The sequence below is a fragment of the Corythoichthys intestinalis genome, chromosome 17 (genome assembly GCF_030265065.1).
Source record: "Corythoichthys intestinalis isolate RoL2023-P3 chromosome 17, ASM3026506v1, whole genome shotgun sequence".
In the NCBI taxonomy this organism is placed as follows: Eukaryota; Metazoa; Chordata; class Actinopteri; order Syngnathiformes; family Syngnathidae; genus Corythoichthys; species Corythoichthys intestinalis.
Genome location: NC_080411.1, coordinates 42249609 through 42271046, shown reverse-complemented (window position 1 = coordinate 42271046; position 21438 = coordinate 42249609). Strand labels below are relative to the sequence as shown.

Here is a 21438-nt window from a genome sequence, read left to right as displayed (position 1 = left end):
CACCCACCATTAAAATTTCCCGCCCATCATTTTTGAGTGGGAGAACTTGTGTTTTGTTGTACAAGTTCTGAAATAAATAATTGAAAACCTGACGGGGCTGGTGACTTCGTTGCCGATGTTACAATAATAGTAATTGTCACCTTAACTTATTAAAGACCGTCGAGATTGATGACATATTCCGGCCGTATTGTATTGAGTCAGTTCACTGACGCGCCCACCACACTCATATTTTTCTATCTTTTCCATCTTAATTTCAATGGTAAGCGACTAAGCGTCACGTTTTTTTTCACCACCTGTACTAACCTTCTTGGGACCCATGTTGATTTCTCTCACAAGAAAATCCACCTTGTGTCCATTTTGAGGGAAAACAATGATATTGTGATGCTATGATAAATCGTCGTATTTCGAGCATGTCGTCATATATTGAAAAAAAAGATAAGTCAAATTTTACGTCGGATGTATCTGTGTCTGCAACAACAAGTATAACTACGGTGTTATGAAAAAGTATTGGAACCTTTTGGAATCTCTCACATTTCTGTATGAAATGAAGATCAAATGTGATCTGATCTTTGTTAAAATCACACAGATGTAAAAACAGTGTCTGCTTTAACTAAAACCACCCAAACATTTATAGGTTTTCATATTTTAATGAGGATAGCATGCAAACAATGACAGAAGAAAGAAAAATAAGTGAGTGAACCCTCTGCCAAACAATTTAAGTCATGCGTATGCCTAATCACTGATGAGTGGTTTAAAGCTGCCCTGCTCTCTATAAAACACACATCTGGTAATTAATTATTGTCTTGATGAGAAGCATTGTCTGATGTGCATCATGGCTCGGTCAAAAGAGCTGTCTGAAGACCTGCGATCAAGGATTGTTGGTTTGTATGAAGCTGCGAAAGCATACAAAACCATCTCTCAAAGTCTGGATGTTCATCAGTTGACAGTCAGAGAAGTTGTCTACAAATGGAGAGATTTTGGCACTGTTGCTTCTCTCCCAAAGCGTGGCCGTCCACCAAAGATGACGCCAAGAGTTCAGCGCAGAATACTCAGAGAGGTAAAAAAGAACCCCAGAGTGTCTGCTAAAGACTTACAGAAATCAGTGGCACAGTCCAATATCTCTGTGCAGACATCAATCTTATATAAAACTATCGGCATGAATGGTGTTCATGGGAGGACTCCACGGAGGAAGCCACTGCTGTCTAAAAAAACATTGTTGCATGTTCGCAAAAGGGCACTTGGACACTCCACAGAGGTTTTGGCATAATATTTTGTGGACTGATGAAACCAAAGTTGAATTGTTTGGGAGTAACACACAACTTCATGTGTGGAGGAAAAACTGGAACAGCTCTCCAATATCAACACCTCATTCCCACCGTGATGCATGGGGGAGGGAGCACCATGATTTGGGGCTGTTTTGCTTCCTCATAGCCTGGACAACTTGCAATCATTAATGGAAGAATTAATTCAAAAGTTTATCAGGATGTTTTGCAGGAAAACTTGAGGCCGTCTGTCAGACAGTTGAAGCTAAAAAGAGGATGGATGCTGCAACAAAACAATGATCCAAAACACAGAAGTAAATCAACTTCAGAATGGTTTCGGAAGAACAAAATACACGTTCTGGAGTGGCCAAGTCAAAGTCCAGACTTGAAGACCATTAAGATGCTGTGGCATGACTTAAAGACAGCGATTCATGCCAGACATCCCAGGAATCTGATTAAACTACAGCAGTTTTGTAGAGAACAATGGGCCAGCATTAGTCCTGATCAATGAGCCAGACTGATCTGCAGCTACAGAAAGTGTCTGGTTGAAGTTATTGCTGACAATGGGGGGCAGACACTGTTTTTCATCTGTATGGTTTTGACAAAGATCAGATCACATTTGATAGGGATTTTATGCAGAAATGTGAGAAATTCCAAAAGGTTCAGATACTTCATACTGCTGTATGAAATGATAACATAATGGTTTTAATCACAAAATGAGTTGAGGACTTGATGGTTTGAACAAAATTGTAGTGACAATCAACAATATGACAGCTATACCTGGGATGAAAGTATTTAGTTGGTATTGCACAAATCCAATATCAATCAGAATGTTGTGTTTGAACCTGTGGAAGCACAAAAAAAAAACGATTCTTGGGGGGGACAAAAGCATTTAGTTCTTGTTTAGTTAACTCATTCACCGCTATTGACGTAGATTGATGCCATAACCAATGAGTTAATTTTACGTAATTATTTCAGTGTGTTGTATATTCCAAACTTGTCCATTGTATGTAATTTGACCCACTTTTCTCACCTCTAGCTTGTGGCAGTGGCCGCACCTCATTGACGTCTGGCTCCCCGTTGGGCCTGTGAACCTCCACCGTGACAAACTGTTGCTTAGAGCCGGGGGATGAGACTTTGGACAATGTAGCTGGTTTAAAAGGAAGAGAAGGAGGTGGAGGAGGGGCGGGAAGTGGGGGCGGAGGTGGCAGTAATGCGTCAGCCGGTTTGGCTCCCCGACTTGGGGACTGAACGCGTGGAAAAGGGCCAATACTCTGTTGGACTGCCTTGGACAAATGACTGGCTGCTTTATGTTCTCTCTTGGAAGGTGCCAAGAGTTCTGTCTTTCGGATTGCCGCATAGTCTCTGGAAGGCAGCGTGGGAGGATCTTGTTTGTGATGTAGTGATGGTGATGAGGAGGTGCGACCTGGCTTTTTGTAGTGGTTAGGGCGAGCGGGAGCTGTGAGGTGCATGTCCGAGTGTGCGGATTCGGATGAGGGACATTTGATGAGCTGGTCTCTTCTACTCTTGCGCCTCTGCACCCCTAATGGGGGTGGAGGTTTGAAGGAGGGGGGAGAGTCTGCTGTGGTGGACTGTACGTCATCCTGAAGTGAGAGGATATTTTGGGGGGTTTATTGTGATAGATTAGGGATGTGGGAAGGACAAACTGCATGTTAGAAAACAAAATTTAATCCAATGATTGTCTTCATAAACTAATAGGCCTGTCGCGATAATAAACTTTAGAAGACGAAATATTGTCTCATCAATTATTGCCGATGTGCAATATTATTGTCATTTACTAATGTAGTGACAATATACACTTATAAAAAAGCCATTCAAATGCAGTAATGTGTTGCTCTTAAATAAAACACAAACTATTCTGAAAGTTTTATACCAGTGAACTAATTCACTGCCACGGACGTCCAATCTATTTTAACTGGGAGTCAAAATGGAATGGACGTCTCTCGCCGTCAGGCAGCGAATGTGTAAACTCCGCTCACATCAAGTTGAAATTGCTTGTACTGTATTTGACACATAAGTCTATACTTTAATGGGATGAAAGACACCGAGACTTGAGTTGCCAGTAATGTATGAACGTGAGAAATCAAGTGAGTGAAAAAACATTAACAATAGAAAAATAAAGAATGATTTGAGAGGGAGGCAGCTAAGAATGATGGGTGACTAAAAGCTTTCTTCTCCGCTTGCTTTTCAACCCCCTGTTGAGATAAATGTCTAGGTAGAGGAGCGGACTATTATTACTGGCCTTCGCTCACCTTTTTCCATTCAATAAATAAGATATGAAACAAGACCGTCTTCAAACTCGCTTTGGTGCAAACGCTTGTTCCGCTCTGAAAAAACAAGCTACACAAAGCCTGCGGGTCAGATTTCTCCGCTAGCCTCATCCATTTCTACAATGACTTTGCTTCCATTTGAAAAATTCTGTCTTCAACCCCTCTTCCCCTTTCCCTTGTACCGTGTCCATGTTTATCGGAGCAAACTCGTGTTTGTGTGCAACACGCCGCAGGGCTCACCAGAGAGATGTCAGCTAGCAGTGTGTTCAGACTTTCCAAGGGATCCTGCTGATTAGTATCCACCACGCTGTCATTCTAAAGGAAATAAATAAAGGGACGAGGGCAAAGAAGAAATACAGAAATTAGAAAGGAGTCAAATGTGTATATCAAGAGCGCAACAGCCTGTGAGCAGATGTTACGAACAGATGTGCATTCATCCCAAAACAAACGGGAAAATTAGATTTACAAGAAATGTGAAGATCTTCAAAAAGGCATGCTTACAACCAGAGATGGGTAGTAACTCGTTACAATCCCTTGGTTACATTTACATTTAAAGAAAAATGTATTTCTAAGAGTTGTTTTACCACGGAATACTTTTTACTTTTACTTGAGTAAATTTGTGAAGACGAAAAACTACTCATAGACTTCATAATGTATTGAATGCTCAGATCGGTCATGCACTGCGCCTCACATTCAAGCAGGGAGCCACTCACATCAAGAGGAGCTATTCACAAACACACACACACGCAGCTATCTAACCCCGGATTTCTGTTGAAGAAATACGAAAGCTGTACCACATACAGGAAGGATTGTCTCAGGAGTGATTCGTTCGAGGATTCAAGGTAACTATTATATTTTTCGTACCATGCATGCATTCTGAAATGTTGTGAAAAAAATCAGTGGGAGAAATTAGGCGCTACTACATTGGCATCATAGTTCGCAATATTTACATAAAATAAATGCTAACTGCACGTTTTTTTACTTTTAACTAAGAGTCGAGACTGTTTTACATCCATATCTATAAAAATTTGGGGATTTAAGCATTTATTCACAAGAATTGTCACCAGAAAAGCTCTGTTTACATCAAGCGGCCGCTAGCTACATTCACTAGTAGACTACCATTGTACTTCGACAAATTTACGTAAAAATTTTTTTTTTTTTTGCTTTTAACCAAGAATCGAGATTGTTTTACGTCCATATCTATGAAGAATTCGGGGATTTAAGCATTAGTTCACAAGAATTGTCACCGGAAAAGCTCTGTTTACATCAAGCGGCTGCTAGCTAGTCACTAACAGACTAGCATTGTACTTTGACATATTTACGTTAAATAAACGCTAACTGCATGTTTTTTTTTGTTGTTGTTGCTTTTAACCAAGAATCGAGACTGTTTTACCTCCATATCTATAAAGAATTTGGGGATTTAATCATTTATTCACAAGAATTGTCACCAGAGAAGCTCTGTTTACATCAAGCAGCTGCTAGCTTCATTCACTGACCGACTAACATTGTACTTTGACGTATTTACGTAAAAAAAACGCTAACGGCACGTTTTTTTTGTTTTTTTTTTGCTTTTAACCAAGAATCAAGACTGTTTTACGTCCATATCTATATAGAATTCAGGGATTTAAGCATTTATTCACACAAATTTTCACTGGAAAAGCTCTGTTTACATCAGGCGGCCGCAAGCTACATTCCCGAACAGACTAGCGTTGTACTTCGACATATTGACATAAAATAAACGCTAACTACATGTTTTTTTGGTGCTTTTAACCAAGAATTCAGATTGTTTTATGTCCATGTCTATAAAGAATTCGGGTATTTAAGCATTTGTTCACAAGAATTGTCAACGAAAAAAGCTCTTTGGCTGTGTTTCCACCTGGTCAGCTTTGACGGCCTCGCCAACAATGCAGGCCCCCTATTTATTGGCCCTGGCCCCGTCAATACATTATGAAGTCTATGCGCTACTCCTACTCCGCTGCTTTGGGCTATGCTCATCTTTAAATGTTTACTCTTTATTGTACATATTGACTTTATTTTTGCCATAGATGTCGACAGTAGCGCTACCAGTTCCACCAATGAGATGTCGCAACAATAAACACATGACTTCATTATACCATTTATAGGTAACAATGCTTTTTTTCCACTAGAGAGCATTCATGCTCTTTGGACGGGTAATGAGTTAGAGTGTTGTGGTCTAAATTTGGTGATCTTTTTGCCATAATATGGTCATACAATAGGCTCAGTAACTCAGCAGGGATTCCCAATCATTGGGGCGGGGACTGGGACCAGTCTGTGGCACATTTGCCGCAAGGAAATACTAAATAATTTCTTGACGACAGCTATCTGGCCTGTGCCTCTTGACAAATTCAAGTACAGATTTGCGTACATCGCCCTCTGGTTGTCCGCCATTACTGGGGGGTTGAACATCTATAGCAGCCTAGCGTCAGTCTATGTAAACAGTAACATTAGCTGCTGTTGGCTGTGTGCTGCAGTTAGCAACGTTTTTGGGCTTTTTTTTTTTTTTAATGGGAAAAAGGCCACCTGCTGAGCCAGAAGAGGAGCCTACAACCAAGTCCATTCCGCATAATATGTGGCTAAAAGCTAGCAAATGAGGCAACAAAAGTGAATGCACTTAGAGCGTTATATCTCATGATGAACCACATTTTTAGCTAAGAAACCTTTCACGATTGGAGAAGAACTTATTATACCAGCGACCAAGGATATTTGCCGTCAGGTTTGAGGGGGGCCGCTGTTAAAAAAAAGGTTGATTAGGCGTACGGTGAGTTACATTTTCCCTGCACTTAATGTTTGTTTTTAGCCTCGTCATATTAATTTAAATTTACTGTCATTTTCTGCCACATATTGCCGGTCCATGACAAAAAAGACCCATATCACAGCGGTCCTTTGTGCAAAAAAGTTTGGGGCCCACTGGACTATAGTACAGTATTTTAATGACAGTTCATATAGATGAAGTTGTGCTGAGAAAAAAAACATACCGTTATTTTATTATTTTTTTAAATTAGACATTGTAAGCAGTTACTATCAGTCTAACTTCCTAGGTTAATAAGAAATCATATCTAGACTGGTCATATTTTGAGGAAAGTTGAGTTTAGGCAAATGCCGTCCTTCGTTTAACTCCACCAAACCAAAACAGAAGTGTCAATAATTCTGCAAAGTTCCCCAAATTGTTAACCCTCTGACTTCAAATGGATTGGACCTCTACTAGTGATAAACTCATTCAAATTCACAGCGGAAGTATGAAAAGAGCCAACTGATTCGTCTGCTGTCATCACCAATGGCAGTGACAGAGTTAATGACTTGTCGTTGCTGCACTTGCGCAATTCCAAGTAAAGGACACTGAAAAGCACTACAGCTTTTAAAGAGAGTATATTTAGTACATAGGTACCTCTACTTACGAAATGAATCGGGCCTGGAAGTAGTTTAACGTGAAAATTCTGTAAGTAGAGACGCAGTAAATGCCCTAATCTGTTCCAAGCCCCCCAAAATTCAGAAATAAATCTTTTATAGTGCATAAAAATGAATCAAAACATTTAACAAATACTAGTATATGTTAGAATTTGATTATTGCACAATAAACATAAAATCAGAATTGTGCATAATGGAAGGGAAAAAAACAAACAAACAAAAAAACCCCCCAACAACAATAAAGAATAAAAGTTAATTCACTCATGGAAAAGCTGTTGAACACGAGGGCCGAATGAAAAGGACGCTGGAATACACACATACACATACAGTCGAGGTCCCTCTTAGCCAATTGCATGCCAGAAATGCTAGGCAATAGCCATTGACAGAGCAGCTATAATTATGTTACATTCATTAAACTCTGGGAGCTTTGAGTACCAACTATACTGTATTTTAACTAGGGCTGCAGCTATCGATCATTTTAGTAGTCGATTAATCCATTAACTACTTAGTTCGAATAATCGAGTAATCGGATAAGGAAAATTAAAATACCTGAGCTGAGCCTCAAACCGTTAGAAAAAAAAAAAAAGAATCCATGTACAACAGAAGAAAAATTGGCTAACTCACGTGGCAAAGGTCCGCTTGCTGCAATGCTATAAAACACAAACTTTTTTTTTGTTTTTTACAATGCTCATAACAAATGGTTCAAAGACATATTCCCACAATAAATGGCTAAATATTCCTATAAACTAAATTACAAATGCATTAAAAAACCTCAAACAAAAACTTAGCTTATGTTGGTCTTAACATGGAGCAGCTGGATTCAGCCATGTGAAATGAGGCAGACTAGAGGGCAGTGTATCCACCCAAATCAATAAAACTATGTGCAAACACTTTCAAAATAAACCGTTGCAGTGCCACTTTAATTAAACGAATACTTAAAGTAGCATAATATAATTCGAATCGTTTTTTCTAAACGAATACTCGAGTTAATCGATTAATCGTTGCAGCACTAGTTTTAGTCTTTCGTATAATGAAATTTCTTTCGTAACAAGAGGCAATACTTTCCTGTTGAGGCGTGTCTTAACCTGAAAATTCTGTATGTAAAGACGTTTGTAAGAAGAGGTACCACTGTACTTTAAAATGACATAATGTAATACATATTTTCAGTTCACTACAACGTTGTTGAATGTTTGCGTAGAATTGTATGAGGTTGTGAAATGTCAGCTTTTTACTGTCTCGCTACCTCACTCTCTAATGTTCTACATAGCATTTGCAGTGTGTAGCGTTCACCCATGGGTCAAAAGCAACTATAACGACACCATGTGAATTCATAACATATCCTTGTATACATACACGCACACAAACACAGACAAGACCAAAGCTTACTTCTTTCAGTGTCAGTTTGTCTTTTTCATGTATTTAGCCTTGCTTGGCACAGTGATCATTCACTAAAACAACTATTTCATAACAGTGACATATGCAGACTTATCACCAGAAGTGAGTAGTAGTTTGTTTACATTTAACAACACAGTCACGTGACCACACACAAGCTTGCACGGGGGCCTGTTAAATCATGAGGATTTTTTACAGCGCCGTAAAACAAATTAACTATTTCACATAGAGCGCTGCTGTCAACATGACTCAAAAGTACGACTTTCAGCCTCTCTCCCAGCTTTTTATTGGAAAAACAGAGATAATATAATTTTAATTTCATGGTGGGAAATATTTTTCTCCACTAGAGGGTAATCATGCCCTTTAAATAAGTGATGTTTCATTTCTGTAAAGTGATCCCTCGCTACTTTGCGCTTCAAACTTTTGCGCTCAGTCTATTGCGTTTTTTTTTCTCTCGATTCGATTAAAAAAATATAAATATATATATATATATATATATATATATATATATATATATATATATATATATATATATATATATATATATACAGTACTGTGCAAAAGTCTTAGGCAGGACACCTGCCTAAAACCTACATTGTTTATGCTTGTAAAATATCTTTACAGAGGGAACGCCTGTGTGTATCATCTTTTCTGTTGTTGTAGTGTGTTTTCCACACGCGATCAGACACTTAAAGCCAGTTGTGTGGTTGTTTGAACGATGTGCTAATGCTCGCGAACTCATGCTAACCGTTTGTGTCATTGCTGTAACAGCACCTAATTATCATTTATTTACGTTGATGCAAACCTGTTTGGTATCAAGGACGAAATTGATTCCGCAAATTGTACTGACGTCTAGAGTTTAGCTAACTGTATTGCCAGGACCGAGCCGTAGCGTCCTGGTGAGGACAGTATATTCGCATTTCGTTGTTCATGCACTTTACACTTATTCAGCATGTTGTTCTCTATTGTACTTTTATATTAAATTGACTTTCAAGATTACAGATCTGTTGTATGTGTTGGATCTTATCAAGTAAATGTCCACCAAAATGCGACTAAAACTCCGGTGCGACTTATGTTTTTTTTTCTCTTCGTTGGGCATTTTATGGCTGGTGCGACTTATACTCAGGTGCGACTCATAGTCCGAAAAATACGGTACATAGCATTCACATTAGCATTATGCCAATGCTAACAGCGAGCGTCCTCTTAAAATCCTAGACGACTTTTTTTGCTTACAGTTCGTGGCGTCCAGGTGGGTGTAAATAATTGAAAATAATGTACTGTCTCCTGCTGTGTGTATTATCAACAAGTTGATGTTGTCCTTGTAGACGCTACAATATGTGGTCGGTCGTCTGTCAATGTTCATTCGAAATAGTTGGAAAACGTTCTTTGTTTATTTTTGGAGAATTTTTTTCTATTTTACAGACGAAAACATTTTTAGTAAACAACGACTAAAACTACACTAAATTAGTCTTGAGTGTATGTTAAAGGGTATTAAAACACTAAGGGGCTGTGAGATATCGATGGAACCGTTATGTGGCAAGATAACAAATATTAATAAAGTTAACAAAAAAATAAATCGCATTCATGAGCAATTATCGAAAATAGATCGAAAATTATGAACATTTCCGAAAGTATTCCGGAAACAGCCGAATGGGGCGGAGACGTCATAACATTGAGTTGCGTTCGTGTTTCATCAAAAAATCGCTAAAATGGTTTAAACCTGTCATGCTATGTGGTCTACAAATAGCCATTTGTCACAATGTAGTACCCATGAGTTCCCGAACGCGAGAAAAAGAGCTGGACTACGCAGACAATGAGTAAAGTTCGTCCGTGCTAAGAGGGCTAATTTTGCAGACCCACCGTCCGGCACAGTTTTGTGTGGTGCGCATTTTACACCTGAAAGCTATTCGAACTATGGACAAATGAAATCAGATTTTGCTAAGAAATTGCTGATGAAAGCAGCCACCAAACACGCGCAGCCACCTTAATGTCCCGAGATATCAAGAAAGAGGACGACTGGCTCTGATGAAACCACCCCAGGCTAACCAAAGAAGCAGAGCAGCCAAGCTCGAAATGGCAAGAGTGAGTACTCTTTTATGATAAAAACATATCACGCATTGGATATAGGATTGGACACATGTATAAATTATCGCTCGTAAAATATATAGAACAAATCCTCGAATTCCATTCATATTTGTGTCTGTTGGCAGAGCGAAAACCTATGATAGCACAATAAATGGTAATTATTCTATACAATACATTATTTTGCGGTCACGGTGTATTAGCTTCACAAAAAGAAATGCAAAACAAACCATTCGGTGTTTCCCACACGATGTTGCTGGTGTTTCATCAGTGTGATTGCTCCTCTCAATTATCCTTTCATTAGGCTGCATTGGCTTTCGTTTGGGCTCAAATTGATAACCCAAAACACCAAAGAAAGGTTCATAACTCTCCTCGTCACCATTAGAAGAATGTTTGTTACGTCGGATTCGTCGCTGCAACTAGCAACAAAATTGTCCACTATCATCGCCGCCATTCAGTACTAAGCACTGAGCCGGTTGTTTCCTTGTAGTGATGTCACGCACACAATATGCTCGATTTCCGGGATCTCGTGGGCGGGTCCTTTTAGCTTGACAATCGATCCAAATTTCTATCATTTTGTTGGTGTAGCGATGTGTGTAATAACACGAAGTGGCATGATATGAATCCAAAAGGCATGCGTTTATGGATAAATGATGGAATATTAGCATTTCCCCAGGTGTTGTCATACCCTTTAACGAAAACTAGACGAAGACAAAAATCATTTTGAGATGACTAAAATTTGACTCAGGCTTATAAGTATTGTTGTCCAAAGACTAAGACTAAGATGAAAATTAAAAGGACCGCCAAAAACAACACTGGTTTGTTTTAAGAACTACAAGTATTTCAATCACTGATTCCCTTTAAAGCGGATCAAACAGTGATACAGTACTGTGAAAGCACCCTTACTTGGGTAAAGTTTTTGGCTACTCTACCCATCTCTTCCAGTCATAGAAATGTTTTGAAATCTAAAAACAAAAAAACCATATGATGAAAAATGTGAGATCAATAAATAAATGACTATTCTATTCTATTCTATTCTATTCTATTCTATTCTATTCTATTCTATTCTATTCTATTCTATAAATGCTTCAGTCCTTTATCATCTCTGCCAAAGAAAATAAACGTGCCTGTCAAATTAGTGGACTGATCATTTACATTCTCCCCCCCCAAAAAAAACACATTAAAACTTGCTTGGTTCTTAAAGGGCAAAATGCCTTTGCCGCGGAAATGAATGTTTTTAACTAAACCCCTTGAGCAGTTTTTTTTCCCTTTAATGATTAATTTCTGGTGAGTGTTAAAAACATCTTTAGCAGGGGCAAAACAAATGGCAACACTGTCAGATCAATCATTTCTTTTCTTTTTTAAAATATAATTCAAAGTCTTTGACATTCAGTAGTATGTAGTCACCCTTTTCACAAAATTCCTGTGAACCACAAAACAAAAACTGCTGCAATCAGCTTAATTGTACTTTTATCCCAGCAAGTAAGTGAAACCAAACAGAAGGTTGAGGTTATCTATTTGGTTTTGTGTGTCTATCTGTGTGTTTGTGTTCAAGATAACTCAAGAACGAATAAAGAGATTGTTATCAAACTTGCAGCACATGTGTGTGATATGAAAGGGAAGAGGTTATTCAACTGTGGGCTAATGAGGTCATAGGTCAGTTTCGTGATAACTTGAATCATATTATCAGCTTTAGTGTTCCTTAACCAGTCAGACCTCTTCCTATCTGACCATGGAACGCGCAATTTAAGATGTGTATAGGTGTAGCGTAGTAGAATAGATTTTGAGTGTTCAATAAATCATAATGATTATTTAAAAAAAATAGTGCAGGGCTGATTTACAACACAAAATGGCCAAACAATGTGTCTCCATCCAGTATCCTCGCATACTGTTTGCACTTCAGTTGTTCATGAAACGGCCATAATATTACAATAGATATGTTTTTTTTTTTTTTTTGGAAATACTTCTAAAACAGATCTCAATTAGGTTTTTCCATTTTAAAAGCACAGTTCTCAAATTCATTCCTGTTTTGCTTCTGTGTTCATCATCATCATTCAATTACGAGAGCAGCTTCCAGTCTTCGTCCGGGTTGCCACAGCTGTGTACGCCCCATAAACTAAGGCTGTGCCAACTTTGACGGTTTGAATTTAAAAATCGTTACGAATCTCAAAGTATTCAAGACAACAAGAGAAGCAAAACAAGGAGATGCATTCATTTGGCCGGGTTGTGCTATGCTACACTGCTGGCCAAAAGTATTGGCACCCCTGCAATTCTGTCAGATAATGCTCAATTTCTCCCAGAAGACGATTGCAATTACAAATGCTTTGGTAGGAATATCTGCATTTATTTTGCTTGCAATGAAAAACCACAAAAGAGAATGAAAAAATATCATTATCATTTTACACAAAACTACAAAAAGTATTGGCACCCTCAGCCTAATACTTTGTAGCACAACCTTCAGACAAAATAACTGCGAACAACCGCTTCCGGTATCCATCAATGAGGTTCTTACAATGCTCTGCTGGAATTTTAGACCATTCTTCTTTGGCCAGCTGCTCCAGGTCTCTGAGATTTGAAGGGTGCCATTTTCAGATCTCTCCACAGGTGTTTTATGGGATTCAGGTCTGGACTCATTGCTGGCCACTTTAGAAGTCTCCAGTGCTTTCTCTCAAGCCATTTTCAAGTGCTTTTTGAAGTTTGTTTTGGGTCATTGCCCTGCTGGAAGACCCATGACCTCTGAGGGAGACCCAGCTTGGGCCCTACATTATGCTGCAAAATTTGTTGGTAGTCTTCAAACGTCATCATGCCATGCACGTGATCAAGCAGTCCAGTGCCAGAGGCAGCAAAGCAACTCCAAAACATCAGGGAACCTCCTCCATGTTTGACTGTGGGGACCGTATTCTTTTCTTTAAGGGCCTCGTTTTTCTATGTTGATGCCTTTTCCCAAAAAGCTGTACTTTTGTCTCACCTGACCAGAAAACATTCTTCCAAAACGTTTTTGGCTTTTTCAGGTAAGTTTGTCAAACTCCTGCCTGGCTTTTTTATTTCTCTGGGTCAGAAGTGGGGTCTTCCTGGGTATCCTACCATAGGGTCCCTTTTCATTCAGGCGCCGACAGATAGTACGGGTTGACACTGTTGTACCCTCGGACTGCAGGACAGCTTGAATTTGTTTGGATGCTAGTCGAGTTTCTTTATCCACCATCCGCACAATCTTTCGTTGAAATCTCTCGTCAATTTTTCTTTACCGTCCACATCTAGGGAGGTTAGCCACACTGCCATGGGCTTTACACTTATTGATGACACTACGCACGGTTGATACAGGAACATTCGGGTCTTTGGAGATGGACTTGTAGTCTTGAGATTACCCATGCTTCCTCACAATTTTGCTTCTCAAGTCCTCAGACAGTTCTTTGATCTTCTTTCTTTTCTCCACGCTCAATGTGGTACACAAAAGGACACAGGCCAGAGGTTGAGTCAACTTTAATCCATTTTAATTGGCTGCAAGTGTTATTTAGTTATTGCCACCACCTATTATGTGCCACAGATAAGTAACAGGTGCTGTTAATTACTCAAACTAGAGAAGCATCACAAGATTTTTCAAAGGGTGCCAATACCTTTGTTCGGCCCATTTTTGGAGTTTTGTGGAGTTTTTTTTCCCATTCTCTGTTTTTTTCCATTGCAAGCAAAATAAATGAAGCTATTACTACCAAAGCATTTGTAATTGCAATCATTTACTGGGAGAAATTGAGCATAATATGATAGAATTGCAGGGGTGCCAGTACTTTTGACCACCACTGTATCCAAAATATTACAAAAAAGATGGCGTATTTGCATTGAAAAAAGTATTTTTCATCTCAATGAAACAAATTCTTATATGAATTTCCAGTAACAATCACAACTCCCACACACACACTTCAGTTTAAACTGAAGTTGGATTGACTAATGTAAATTTCATTTGACATATTTAATTTTGTGCTGTCAAACGATTAAAAACTTTAATCGAGTTAATTACAGCTTAAAAATTAATTGTAATTAATCGCAATTCAAACCATCTATAAAATATGACATATTTTTCTGTAAATTATTGTTGGAATGGAAAGATAAGATGGATATATACATTCAACATACGGTACATAAGTACTGTATTTGTTTATTATAACAATAAATCAACAAGATGGCATTAACATTATTAACATTCTGTTAAAGCGATCCATGGATAGAAAGACTTGTAGTTCTTAAAAGATAAATGTTAGTACAAGTTACAGATATTTTGTATTAAAACCCTTCTTAATGTTTTCGTTTTCATAAAATTTGTAAAATTTTCAATTAAAAAATATACTAGTAGCTCGCTATTGTTGATGTCAATAATTACACAGTGCTAATGGTGCTGAAACCCATAAAATCAGTCGCACCCAAGCGCCAGCAGAGGGCGACAAAACACCAAAAAACACAATTAACAAGTGGACATTACACTGTGCTGTCATTTTAATCTGTTTGAGCAGGGCATGTGCGTTAAATGTGTCAAATATTTTCACGTGATTAATTTAAAAAATTAATTACCACCCCTGAACGCAATAATTTTGACAGCCCTAATTTAATTCCAAATGTGTAATCCATTGAATGTGTTTCAGAGTATGGACCAGGTCAGCATGATGTCAAAGATAGCATCACAGACTGGTGAATGGGGAGTGCTGTGCCCCTGCTTAAGCCAATTGTCGGCCATTACGTTGACAAGGCCCATCTCAACAGTGAACTATTAGAGAGATTTCTTTGCAATGAACAGAGTAAGATATTTGGTCAACTGTACATCGTACAATGTAAATTAGAGATGCTTGTGTGTCTTCATTTCCTAGATCTCATTTTTTTTTCTTATTCCTGTGTAGGTGATGACAGACGTGAGGAACAGGGGGACCATCTTGCAGCCTGCGCTACATTGGCTTTTAATGGACCACCTATTGCTTATTTCCCCTATTATTATTATTTTTTTTTTTTTAAGGCCAGGAAAACCAAGTGTTCCCAGACAGGTTGAAAGCTTTTCAAATAGATCTTTGTTATGGTTCTTGGAAATTTTTTAAAAATGTTGTTAAAAAAATATATTATTTGTCATTAAATGAAACCAATTCGCCGCGGCACATCATGTGACATAAAATTAGCAGTACCCACTAGGGTTGTTCCGATCATGTCTTTTTGCTCCCGATCCGATCCCGATCGTTTTAGTTTGAGTATCTGCCGATCCCGATATTTCCCGATCCGATTGCTTTTTTTTTTTTGCTCCTGATTCAATTCCAATCATTCCCGATCATATACATTTTGGCAATGCATTAAGAAAAAAATGAATAAAACTCGGACGAATATATACATTCAACATACAGTACATAAGTACTGTATTTGTTTATTATGACAATAAATCCTCAAGATGGCATTTACATTATTAACATTCTTTCTGTGAGAGGGATCCACGGATAGAAAGACTCATAATTCTTAAAGGATGAATGTGACTTTGTATATTGTGACTAAATATTGTCATCTAGTGTATTTGTTGAGCTTTCAGTAAATTATACTGTAGCCATTTAACTGTTCTGCCCAAATGCTTGATGGGAAGTGCAACCATGACTGTGCGTAGTGGCACCAATTGATATATCTTCTCTGCGTTGGGAAATAACATAGGGTGTAAAGAAAAAGATCAACTACTACCTTTCTTCCCCACATTGCTTTCCCACGAAATTTCTAATTGTTGAGAGAGGGATTTTAAGGCTTTAGCCAAATAAAAAACGGCTCCAAAGGCTGTCAAAATTCTCTCTTCTCATTTTACACTGCCTTTTAGCTCTATATGTAGGTAAAACAGCGCCTTTATAGTTTGAACGCGACAATGCGTGAGTGGATCGTGCAGCGCATTCATTAAATATTTAACATGATTAATTAAAAAAAAAATTAATTACCGCCGTTAACGCGATAAATTTGATAGCCCTACTTTAAGCCAAAACTAAAGATTCTGGATGTAAGACATTTTGTCTGTAACGTTAAATACAATTAGAAAACGATTTAATTAAAATATATATATACAGTATATTAAAAAAAGGCATGTCCGATATTTTTTTGCCGATTCCGATACTTTGAAAATGACGTGATCGGACATCTTTAGTACCCACTGTATTAAAGAAGGCAACCCAGAGACACAGCCACAGCAGAAAAAACATCACTGCAGAACCAAGAACACCAGTTGTACCAGAAAGGTACTCAGAGGAATTTTGTCCCCCTACATTATCAAAATTATATGACATTATATCTAAAATGACAAGCTGAAAACAAATCCAAACAAATTGTAATATTGTGCTCTACTTGGAGAGCACAATATTACAAATGAAGAAAGAGTCCTTGGAGATGAAATGCACGCAATTGAGGCATTAAAAATCCTTTTACAGAAGCTAAATGGAAAAAAATTATGTTCAATCGAACCCCATATTTGTCTGGACGAAAATGTAAAGAGAAGAGCCTGTTTCTTTTGGTCTTTTCTCCTGGTATCTAGTACACATCTGCCCACAGGGAATTGAACAGCCCCTTATCCCACAGTGCATCCAGCATGTGTGGGTTGGTACTTCAACGCTTTCAAAAGTTACTCATACCTCCATCATATCTACCAGCCAGAGCAGCCTTTCCTAGCAAGGTGAGGGGAGATTAGAAAGTTAAACTGTATTCTAATCATTACAGTAATACTGTATTATTATTTTAAATCGAATACAGGTAGTTCCTGGGTTACGAACGAGTTCCGTTCATACGCTGGTGATAACCCGGATATCCGCGTGACCCTTTAAGTACCCCTAAAACCCCCCCAAATCTCAAAATAACTATCAAAAACATGCATTATACGTCATTGTACCGTCCTCGCCAAGAGGTTGGCGCTAAGTCCTAGCTAGACAGCGACCTAAGCTCTAAAATGATGATATCAGACGTATGTGTGGTTTGCTGACTTTATTCAGCTGCTCATGACATCAAGACTTGCGGATTGAAACTAAAATAAAAATTAAATTAAATCAGTTTCATTTTCTATAACTGTACCGTAATTTTCGTACTATATGCCACAATTTTTTTTCTTAATTTCAAATCCTGCATTTTATATTCCAGAGCGGCTTATTTGTTGATGTATTTGTGTTAATAGGTAACACTTTATTTGACAGTGGCGTCATAAGGCTGTCTTAATTATGACGTGACACTATCGTGGGCATTACTGAATGCGTGCTCAAGTGTCACCCAGAAAATTATGTCACTAACTCCATTTATGTCCAGTTCGGATCTTTTACGTCTATTCAAAAGTGAGAAAATTTATAATATTAATCTCTTATAAGCATACATAAATGCTCATGAAATTGTCATGTCATAATTATGATTGTCTAATGACACTCTTGTGGCGCCACTGTCAAATAAAGTGTTACCAAATACCATAAGTAGCAATTAATAAAACAAATAGAACAGTAACTGAAGAAATAATTAGCAAAGAACATGAATTTTTAATTGTTATTTACATCTGTAGAGCTGCAATGCATGTTAGGAGGCATGTTGAAAAACAACAGTGTTGACAGCAGGTGGCAGCAGAGGTTGACTGTCTCCCCCTAGGGAGCAGTGATGGCCAAAGCTTTGTAGCTAATTGGTTCAAAGTTTCATGGTGTTTAATTTGGTTTTATGACAATTGTATGATGCTGCTGTCGAATGAAGTGCGGTTAATATCTTTTGGTGTAAATATCCCATAATACAGTGAGGACAGCTGCGGCTTATAGTCCAATGTGGCTTATCTATGATCAAATGCTGTTTTGTGTCAAATTTGTTGGGTGGCGGCTTAAAGTGCGAAAATTACAGTAATTCAAATTAGCATTTATAACTAGCTGCTGATAAAGCAATCACAATCCACACAAACGATTAGCATGTATCACTAATTGTCAGCACATCATCAAAAACAATCACATAAACTCGCCACAAGTTTTTGAACTCATTTGATAACACACAATAATAAGTACAAATATACAGGTGTTGCCTCTGTAGATGTTTATCAAGCAACAAATGTATGCGCAGCCTTGCAGCTGTAATCTTTCCCCTCACTCGGTTGCATGACGTCTTCATGGAAGCAAATGCACTCTTCTTTGTGTGCACAAATATGTTCTTCATGTATACATGCACTGTTAGTCGTGTGTGGAAATACTACCTGCCCTATGCTTTCTGCGCCAAAATAAACGCATGAATCAAATAACAAAAGTCAACATTATTAAAAACACAAAAACAACTGGAGACAAAATGGCTGAAGAGAGCCTGGCGTCGTAAAGTGGAAATTACGTTAAGTCGGGTACGCCGTAACCAGGGGACTACCTGTCATACTAATGAATCAATCTCCACACACACACCATTAAGAGACGATGCCTCGCCATCAACTTCACAACACTTACCCGGGCGGAGCTAAGAGTGGTGTTAGTCATGAAGCTGGCTGTCGATGAAGTCAGAGTGTCAGGGTACGACACCATGGATAAAGTGTCCGGTTGGAGTGTGGGACCGCCCGCTGTGCCCTGTCTTGCTTTGAGAGCCTGGATTTCCCGGCGTAAGACCAGTCCATCAAAACGTTCCAGGTCCTGTGGGGTGACCAGACCTCGTACTTCTGACAGTAGAGAAAACTGTGGCAAGACAAAAGGGTAGAGGTGAACCTATAGTAAAAAAAACTCGAATAATTAGTTTGACCATCTAAATTTGGAATCAATCTGTTGGACATTTCAGTATTTTTTTTGCACAACTTACCGTGTTCACGATTCGCAACAGAGGTTTATTGTACTTATACGGTTCTGTCCTTTGTCCAAATTTTGACATCATGACATTTAATCATCCTCCTTTCTTTGGTTTCCCATCGCTTACCTTTGCATGCGTGTTGAGCAGCTCGAACAGCGCCATGACTAACTCCTCAACTCCAATGTGACCATCCCGGTACTCTTCCAAGTAGTAGCCCATAGTTTGCCGCTCCGACTCAGTCAGAAGGTGCCGCGCTTGCTCTTCTAGCATCGCTCTGGATTGGTTTACCAGGCTGGACAAGGTCACCTGTGACCCGGCCACGCCCTTGTAAAAACCAGACTGTGGATAAACACAAATGTTTAGGATTGCATAATTACAAATTGTTATAATGCAATTCATTTTTATTTTTAAGCTGTCCTGTTCAGCTGCTTAGACATGGATAATAGGAATCTAAGTGGCCTTATGGTCTGCAAAGTGTTAAGGTATCACATGGGAGTTTGATTTTCTCCCATTGTGGTTGTTCTTTAGGGGCTGGGACAGAAGACAGAAGAGGAGAGGAATATAGAACAAGAAACACATTGTTACGCTTATGCTACCTATGAACATACTGGTGCTAATGACCAACGTATTCATAGTTGGTGTAGGTGTTCAACGCATTTCTGGTTGTTGTTTGTGTTTTTTCAGTGTCTATCTCCTTCTTTTTTCTGTTCCACCATAACCCCTTCCTGTTCGCTGCTTTGTCTTAATAAAAGAGGTATGTTTAATGATCACAATGGGAGACGAAAAAAAAAAGCTGTCAGTTAAACTCGTTAATGCGCGATAAATTATGGCCCTTCCAGCATCCCGTAGTTTGGAACTGAAGACACACTCCTAGTGCCGCCAGCTCTATTGACTTGATCCTGGTGAAACGTAATTTTGGGTTTTAATGGCCAAAATGAGGCACGCTGAGGCAGCGTGACAAGCGTGAATCCCTCCGGCTGTTGGCGTGACCCATTATGGTTGTTTTCGACCATGTTTGGATGAAAGTAGAGCGATGAACCAACCGGCGTGTTGCGCTGCTGTCCTGGCAGCTTGAGACGCCCTAATTGCAGGCAAACGCACACAGAGGCTCGGGGTGAAATCCCTTTGTCCGGCGAAACGTACAGTGTATCACAAAAGTGAGTACACCCCCCATCTTTTCATGGGACAACACTGACAAAATGACACTTGGACACAATGAAAAGTAGTCTGTGTGCAGCTTATATAATAGAGTTGATTTATTTTCCCCTCAAAATAACTCAAAATATAGCCATTAATATCTAAACCCCTGGCAACAAAAGTGATTACACCCCTTTGAAAAAATGTACATCCCTAAATGTCCAAATTGAGTACTGCTTGTCATTTTCCCTCCAAAATGTCATGTGACACTTTACAGGACTGGTGTCAGCATTGCTGCAGACATTGAAGAGGTGGGGGGTCAGCCTGTTAGTGCTCAGACCATACACCACACTCTACATCAAATTGGTGTGCATGGCTGTCACCCCAGGAGGAAGCCTCTTCTGAAAACGGTACACTGGAAAGCCCGCAAACAGCTTGCTGAACATATGTCAACAAAGAACATGGATTACTGGAACCATGTCCTATGGTCTGATGGGACAAAGATTAATTTGTTTGGTTCCGATGGTCTCAAGCATGTTTGGCGGCGACCACGTGGGAAGTACAAAGATAAGTGTGTCATGCCTACGGTCAAGCATGGTGGTGGGAATGGCCCCCCCACCTCTTTAATCTCTGCAGCAATGCTGACAGCACTCCTGTAACGAGTTTGCCTGGCACAGCCAGACTATTCTCCCTGTGTTTTTCAAACTGTGAGAAATAGTCTGGGACCCAGCCCATTAACGGCCTCTGGAGCAAGGTATAAAATCAATCGTCCAATCAGATTAGTTTATTTGCGTGACGTGTTCTTAACGAGTAACGTCACTCTTGCGTGCCGAAAGTCGTGTCTACAACAACACAGATGGCGAACGGGAGAGCCGAGAATACGTTCCAATCCGCGGTAAAACCAGTTTTATTTTACCAAAAACATATCGAAACACGTCATTGACAACAGTCAACATGGCTCGCGTTAGCCATGTTGAATAAACTTCTCCATTCTCCGCTCACACTAATTACTTGTCGCTTTAACAACGTCACGTCTGCCCATCGCTGATTGGTCCATTTCGCTGTCTGTTTGCTGTGGCTTGCTC

The 21438-nt window shown here is 39.1% G+C and overlaps 1 protein-coding gene across 4 annotated transcripts in view; it reads right to left on the bottom strand.

The window, feature by feature from the left end:
* The window catches only part of whrna (whirlin a), a 321443-nt gene that overhangs the window by 52058 nt on the left and 247947 nt on the right, over nucleotides 1-21438 (bottom strand). For 3 of the 4 annotated variants that reach the window (XM_057818241.1, XM_057818243.1, XM_057818242.1), the window contains exons 6-9: nucleotides 19343-19555; nucleotides 18886-19107; nucleotides 3794-3868; nucleotides 2296-2866 (exon numbers count right to left, since the gene is read on the bottom strand). In XM_057818241.1, coding sequence (XP_057674224.1) covers nucleotides 2296-2866; nucleotides 3794-3868; nucleotides 18886-19107; nucleotides 19343-19555 — 1081 coding nt within the window. The remainder of the gene's footprint in view (nucleotides 1-2295; nucleotides 2867-3793; nucleotides 3869-18885; nucleotides 19108-19342; nucleotides 19556-21438) is intronic. The other variant, XM_057818245.1, reaches the window with a different exon arrangement.